A 7,537-nucleotide genomic window follows, 5' to 3' on the forward strand; every position below is an offset into this window, starting at 1 on the left:
GGGACACATCTCAAGGTGTATGGAATAATACGTAATTATACATTTTGGTATCACCATGGAGAAAGGGTAGGTGAATCTGAATCTAATTTAGAAAGTGTTGAACAAAGTGAAGATGAGCCTAGCAATGAGATGCATGACATTTTAAGGGATTTATATCCAGAGTTTTATGGTCAAGATACAAATGATATGGATACGGATATCTTCGCTTGTGATATTCATAAAGAGGAACCGAATGAGGAAGCGAATAAATTCTATAGGTTACTAAGAGATTTTGAGCAACCATTATACCAAGGTTCTAAGAGCTCAAAGTTATCTTGCTTAGCCAAATTGCTCCATATCAAGAGCCTTGGTCGATGGAGTAATGAGTCATTTACTATGTTGTTGCAATTATTGAAAGATGAATTATTACCTCAAGGATCTAATTTGCCACAATCATAGTATGATGCAAAGAAAGTAATTCAAGATCTTGGTCTCTCATACAAAAAAATTGATGCATGTGTAAATAATTGCATGTTATATTGGAAAGAGGATGAGAGGCTAGATTTTTGTAAGATTTGCGGCTATTCTAGATGGAAGACTGATAAATATAATGGGGAAGACAAGGTTAAAACCAATGGGAAGAGAATACCAAAAAAAATTCTGCGTTACTTTCCACTAAAGCCAAGACTTCAAAGATTGTTTATGTCCACAAAGACAGCGTCTTTGATGAGATGGCATAAAGATAAGAGGGTAGATGATGGAGTGATGAGACACCCTGCTGATTCAATGGCATGGATTTCCTTTGACAAACTACATCCAAATTTTGCCTCAGACTCTCGCAATGTGAGACTAGGCCTTGCTAGTGATGGATTTCAACCTTTTGCCAATTCAAAAATGCCATATAGTGTTTGGCCAGTTTTACTCATTCCATACAATTTGCCACCTTGGATGTGCATGAAACAATCAAATTTTATTTTATCAATGCTTATTCCAGGTCCTGAGGGTCCCGGAGATGTAATTGATATCTATCTTCAACCTTTAGTAGAAGAACTAAGAGAGTTATGGGAAACTGGCATTGATACATTTGATGCATATGCACAACAGAATTTCAAGTTACATGCAGTTTTACTATGGACTATCAATGATTTCCCTGCATATGCGAACTTATCAGGTTGGAGTACTAAGGGAAAGTTGGATTGTCCTTGTTGTAATAAGGACACCTGTTGGATGAGGTTGGCTAATGGAGGCAAGCAATGTTATATGGGTCATCGACGATATCTTCCTCTTAATCACAAATGGAGAAATGATAACGAATCTTTTGATGGCACAAGGGAGCGAGGGTTACCACCCAAGCCACTTTCAGGAGATGATATACTTGATCAAGTGAAAAATCTTGAAGGGGTCATATTAACTAAGGCTCCTCATATGAAGAAAGCAATCTCACATGATGGTAGGGGGGACAATTGGAATAAAAAGAGTATATTCTTTGACCTTCCATATTGGAGGACCTTATTGCTACGTCACAACTTAGATGTCATGCACATTGAAAAGAATATATGCGATAATATACTAGGGACAATCATGAACATAAAGGGAAAAACTAAAGATGGCATCAAAACTCGCCTTGACTTACAAGCATTAAATATAAGGCTAGAGTTACACCCAGTACAACAGGGGAATAAAGTTGTGATACCTCCAGCATTGTACAGTTTATCTACTTCTGAAAAATACAGGCTTTGCCAATTCTTGAAGCAGTTAAAAGTTCCAGATGGATTTTCATCCAATATTTCTCTTTGTGTAAACATGAAAGAGAGTAAAATCTCAGGATTAAAGAGTCATGATTGTCACGTTCTTCTATTACATATACTTCCTCTTGCAATACGTGGTTTACTTCCTAAAGTAATATATGAACCACTTGTTGAGCTGTCATTGTTCTTCACTCATTTAGGAGCAAAGTCATTAAAGGTAGATGTATTGGAGCAATTAGAAAAGCAAATTCCTATAACTCTTTGCAAGCTAGAAAGGATCTTTCCACCTTCATTCTTTGACATTATGGTGCATTTGCCTATGCATTTGGCTAATGAAGCTAAAATTGGTGGACCAGTACAATATCGTTGGATGTACCCAATAGAACGAGCATTATATTCATTTAAGTCATGTATTCGTAATAGAGCTTGTGTAGAGGGTTCAATTGCAGAGGCATACATTGCAAATGAGTGCATGACTCTTTGCTCAAGGTACTTGCATGGCATTGAGACAAAGTTCAATCGAATGGAGCGCAACTATGATGGTGGCAGTAATAAAAATAAAGGAGGCTTATCAATTTTCTCCAAAGTAGGACGAGGATTAGGTGCTAGTAAAACTCGTGATCTTGATACACAGGAGTGGGAGCAAGCTCATATTTATGTATTAAAGAATTGTGATGAAGTCCAGCCATACATCGAGTATGATATTTTTTTTTGCTTATTCATATTGTATTTACTCTTTTTTTTTTTAATTTATCACAATCACCTATAATCCTCTTTTTTTTTTTTTTTTTTTTTGCCCCTTAGAGAGTATTCACAATTGCCAGCAACCAATTTAGTAGGTATGTCAGAAGGTCAATGGAATAAAAATTTTGTTAGATGGTTTAAGACGAAAGTAAGTACACTTTAAGTTTTGTATGTATTTTGAGTAATTAATTATTTCAATTGTTTGTAACCATTAGGAATTGATTTTTCACTTTTTCAAACAAATTTTTTTTATAGGTTGCGTGGTTGCATAAAAATGACTCAAGTCCAATGATGGGAGCCCTACTCTCATTATCACGCGGTCCTGCTCGATATGTGACATCTTTTTATGGTTACATTGTCAATGGGTATAGGTTTCATACTAAATATCATGACCAAGGTTTGAGGACACAAAATAGTGGAGTTGTTGTAATTGGAGATATTGGTGATGAAGTTAACAACATAGATTACTACGGTGTCTTAACTGAGATTATTCAATTGCAATATCTTGGAGGAAGACGTGTGGTGTTATTTCGTTGTAATTGGTGGGATGTTTATGATCGAGTGAGGGGGGTTAAGATTGATGAATATGGGGGGGTTAGTGTTAATTGTAAACGAACTTTGAAAACAAATGAACCTTTCATTTTAGCTAACCAAGCATCACAAGTCTTTTATGTTCCAGACAATATTCACAAAGGCTGGAATTGTGTGATAAAGGCACATCCTCGAGATTCTTATGACATCCCATTAGAAGAAGACATTGACCCCGTTGACTTGAATCAATTAGGTGAAGCATATCAAGCTGATGAATCTGTCAATCTTGAATCTGGAGAAACAACTACAGCTGATGCAAATGACCAAATTAGTTGGAAGAGGATGGATATAGAGCCACAAATAATTGATATATCTTCAACACAGAAGAAAAGAAAACATGGATCATGAAGTTTATTTAATTATTATTGTTTGAATGCTAGTGTATAATGTTTCTTTTCAAAATAAACTCTATAATATATACATAATTTATTTTGGATGTTTATGTGTAACTAAGTTATTCAATGTAGTTTACATTTCATTTTGTCTTTTTCCCATATTTTATTTATGTTGTTTCCCATATTTATTTATGTCATAATATATTTTGTTGGTTTGAAAAAAAATTCACATATATTTGATGTGCTAATATTCCAGGTAAATGACGCTAGAAATGGGGTCACAAAAAAAGAAAAGGACCTAGGACAAATATAGTGAAGAGTTCATTTATACCACCGGGTGCATTAAGAAGGGCAAGGGGACATGGACATCAATCAAGATCATTTTTACCTATGACATCGTCACAAAGTCAAACTGCATCAATTGCACGTTGTTCGTTAGAGCCACATAATGACAACTCTCTTTTTCAAGATGTTGATCATAGGGAAGAAGATGGTGGAGTACAGGAACAAATACCTGAACAAGTGCATGAAGGTTCAACTCCTATTTTTCTATTTCATTCAGGGTTATGAATTTAGTTTACATTAATAATTTACTTTTTATTTTTAATATTGATAGATTTTGATACTGCAGAATGTAATACAACAAGGCAACATCAAAGTAATAATAATCCAGCTCAGGAAGAAACACAAGAAGGTTCAAATAATTATTGTCATATGTATTATTAATAATTTATATTTATTATTGATGCATTATTTCTATATCATTAATGAAGTTCTAAGGACTTTTTTATTTAGGTATTTCCACTATACAAAAGAAGAGAAAAACAAGAGGAATGAACAAGGGTAAAAAGATTGCAGCACTTAAGGATGGAGAGAAACTGGATGTGGTTTTTTATAATAATTGAGTTGTTGGAGAAAATCATGCAGAATGGTCAAGACATTTGGGCAAAATAGTGCGTGACCCAAACATTTGTCCAATAAGAGTGCACTCATGGAAGCAAATTGGAGAAGATGCAAAAGATCATATGTGGGATTCAGTCAAGGTACCTTTATTTTTAATAAAACATTGGATTAATTTAATTTACATCTATTCATTCATTCTTTTTTTTTTGTAGGAGAAATTTAAAAATGTTGACATTGAGCTATATCGAGAAAAGACTTTAGAGCATATGAATCATTTGTGGAATAATTGGAGAGGAGATTTGAAACGCCACAATATAAAGCCTTGTGGTTCTTTTCCAGAGAAGTTGAAAAATGTTCCTCAAGGGATGCATCAAGAAGATTGGGAGTGGTTAGTTAAGAACCATTTTTGCACCAAAAAATTTAAGGTATGACATTTTATTTTACCAATATTAGAAATTACGTAAATTAAATATAAGTATTTTTATCTTTAGTTTTATTATTTTTTATAAGAGTTAACATAATGTAGGAAACAAGTGTTCGAAACTCTGAAAATAGGAAAAATTTAACTATGCTTCATCGTACTGGTAGCAAACCTTACAGACAAATTATCTATGATTTGGTAATGTTAGTGAAATTTTTTCATGCTTTTGCATTTTAGAGATTAAATATATTATGCTATTGTGTAACAATATCGTATTTTGTAAAGGGAGGCAAGGATGGCAATCCACCAGACATTGGAACTATATTCTTTGAAACTCATAAGAAGGGTGCAAATTTGGTTGACTCTAATGTTCAAGAGAAATATGTATGTTATATTACTTTTATTGCAAATCTTTATCTTTTCATAAATTGTTTTATTTGTGTCATTGATTAATCATAATTATTATAGGATCAAATACGTGATGTCATCCAATCCAACCCTTCTTTGTCTCATATGGAGGTTGTAGAACAATGTTTTGAAACACGACATCGTGATCAAGTTATTGGTTATGGGGGTGGAATAAAGGCAAAAGAAGTTAAGAAATCTCATTCCAACATTGGCCTTCAAGAGGAGAATCGATTGCTTAAGGATCGTTTGTGTGAAGTAGAAACTAGGATGAAATACCTGGAGGACTTATTATTGAGCCAATACTCTAATGCTCCATCTAGAACTTCTCTATCTACAGATCAATCTACTTGATTGTGATAAGGTAAATTATCTTCTTTTTCATCTACTATATTCTTTATATTGTTTTTAATATAGGTCATATTTTAAGTTTTACATTTACAAATAGAAATAAATATTCACTATTATATATTTATTGAAGATAAATGTATATAATTTAATTAAAGAGCACAGAAATCGGATTGGAAGTTGATGAATATTTTTTAATTTATGTTTTATGCAAGTTATGAATTTGAATTATTTGTTTGAAATTTTGAAAATATTCAAAATACAAATGGAATTTTGCCGAATTTTTTATTTGATATATTATACTTAAACTGTTTAGAAATAAAATATTAACAAATTTTAAGTTAAATGTGAAACTCATTTCAAGCTATTAGTGGATTTCATAGTTGTTGCAATCTAATTATATTTTTATATTTTGGTGCAGATGTGATTATACAAATAGTGAAAGCATTGAAGTAATTTTTTTGGGTGAAGGTGTTCAAAAGTAACTTAGAAGATATTGTTGAATTTTATTTCAGCCTTCACGTAATTATAGTTTTCTTATTGACATAAACAAATTAAGTGTAAATAATTAATATTAAACCGACATTTGAGACGGTTGTTATGACATTTTTCATATTGATGTATGAATGTTATTTTACTTATGAAGCATATTATTTATTATTATTAATTGCTTATTAAATTTTTTAGTGTTTTAAAAGTTAACACAATTAAATCATCATCATTAATGATGATTTTTGCATTCATATTGATTGTTAATCACCTATTTTTGTTATTGTTAATATGTTTTCACAACTATTTTTATGATTGTTAATCATTTTTAACGACCATTTTGCATCGTTGTTATCAATTTTTAATGTTCATCCTCAATTATTTTCAACGACTACTTTTTACTATCGTTAGTAATTTTTAACGATCATCATTTGCTCTCGTTAATACTTTTTAACGAGATTTTTTTTAATTGTTAATAACCATTAACGAGCATTATTTGCTGTTGTTAATATTTTTTAACGACCAATTTTTTCATTGTTAATAGTTTTTAGAGGCCGTTACATTGTAAAATAACGATCTTTTAATTTAAATTTGATGACCATTTTCTCCATTGTTAATAACATTAACGACGGCTAAAATAGTCGTTAATACTATAATTTTAACAATCGCTTATTGTGTCCTCGTTATTAGTATCAACGACGAGTTATATAAATTCCTCGTTAAACTTTTTAACGACGGAGCCTATAACGACGACTTAACGACCAACTTTTGGGGTTGTTAATTATTATTAATGACCACTTTTTAACTTTTAACGATGATTTTTCCCCTCGTTAAATATTAATTTTCTTGTAGTGGTTGTCCTCTGGAAGCAGAACCTTGAATAGATCCCTCAGTGGTGGTAGGCGGCCCAAACCTGCGAGCACTAGTGCAATCTTTAGCACAATGCCCACTTCCACCACAGTTGTAACAGGCTCTTATGGCCTTATAACATACTCCTCCATGATTCCAGCCACAAGTTTCACAGGTACAAGCAGGAAAGGAACCCCTAGATATCTGTTGTCTGGATCTAGGTGGCCTCTGCCTTGAGAATCTTCCCCTACTAGATCCTTTGTTACTTGGTACCCCAAAGCTCTTCCTCTTACCTGAATTCTTACTCGGACTTTGACCTGTAGGCTTACTGCTCTTCTCTTTTTCAGTGGTTACCTTCCTAGATGCCCCTTCCAGTTCTATCCTTTCCAATTCAAGGGCCTGTGATATCAACCCAGAGAAGTTGTCATGTCAAAACCCAACCACTTGCAATCTCAAACTAAGCCTCAAACTGGCCTCAAACCATTTGCATCTGTCTCTACTGGTAGTGAGTAGGCTTCCAGCATAGTGGCTGAGGCAAGAAAAGTCTCTCATACTCGGCTACAGTCCTGTTCCCTTGCTTTAAACTGAGAAACTCCTATAGCTTCATATCTACATATATGTCAGGAACATACTTCTGTCTAAACTCCCTTAGAAAGTCATCCCATATCAGCACAGGGGGCTCAACCAAACTGTGAGGAATGGTATTCCACCACTTATATGCATCT

General features: G+C 33.2%; 2 protein-coding genes across 2 annotated transcripts; both read left to right on the forward strand.

The window, feature by feature from the left end:
* The first annotated feature begins 510 nt into the window (after nt 1-510).
* Nucleotides 511-3,410, forward strand: LOC131180106 (uncharacterized). The gene is made up of 3 exons (XM_058147720.1): nt 511-2,423; nt 2,532-2,619; nt 2,727-3,410. The coding sequence occupies exons 1-3, from the start codon at nt 511-513 to the stop codon at nt 3,408-3,410; spliced, it is 2,685 nt and encodes an 894-aa protein (XP_058003703.1).
* Nucleotides 3,411-4,652: 1,242 nt separating this feature from the next.
* Nucleotides 4,653-5,480, forward strand: LOC131180107 (uncharacterized). Its single transcript, XM_058147721.1, has 4 exons — nt 4,653-4,725; nt 4,827-4,919; nt 5,007-5,105; nt 5,190-5,480. The coding sequence occupies exons 1-4, from the start codon at nt 4,666-4,668 to the stop codon at nt 5,478-5,480; spliced, it is 543 nt and encodes a 180-aa protein (XP_058003704.1). The 5' UTR covers nt 4,653-4,665.
* Nucleotides 5,481-7,537: the final 2,057 nt, after the last annotated feature.

Source organism: Hevea brasiliensis, chromosome 5 (genome assembly GCF_030052815.1).
Source record: "Hevea brasiliensis isolate MT/VB/25A 57/8 chromosome 5, ASM3005281v1, whole genome shotgun sequence".
Taxonomy (NCBI): domain Eukaryota; kingdom Viridiplantae; phylum Streptophyta; class Magnoliopsida; order Malpighiales; family Euphorbiaceae; genus Hevea; species Hevea brasiliensis.

Bases quoted from the DNA above. Each gene is read 5' to 3' on its own strand.
- LOC131180106 (XM_058147720.1), top strand. From the start codon at position 511: ATGTTATATTGGAAAGAGGATGAGAGGCTAGATTTTTGTAAGATTTGC. The intron at 2,424-2,531 runs GTATGATATTTT...TTTGCCCCTTAG, and splicing joins GAAGTCCAGCCATACATCGA to AGAGTATTCACAATTGCCAG. The intron at 2,620-2,726 runs GTAAGTACACTT...TTTTTTTTATAG, and splicing joins TTAGATGGTTTAAGACGAAA to GTTGCGTGGTTGCATAAAAA.
- LOC131180107 (XM_058147721.1), top strand. From the start codon at position 4,666: ATGCATCAAGAAGATTGGGAGTGGTTAGTTAAGAACCATTTTTGCACC. The intron at 4,920-5,006 runs GTAATGTTAGTG...TATTTTGTAAAG, and splicing joins GACAAATTATCTATGATTTG to GGAGGCAAGGATGGCAATCC. The intron at 5,106-5,189 runs GTATGTTATATT...TAATTATTATAG, and splicing joins CTAATGTTCAAGAGAAATAT to GATCAAATACGTGATGTCAT.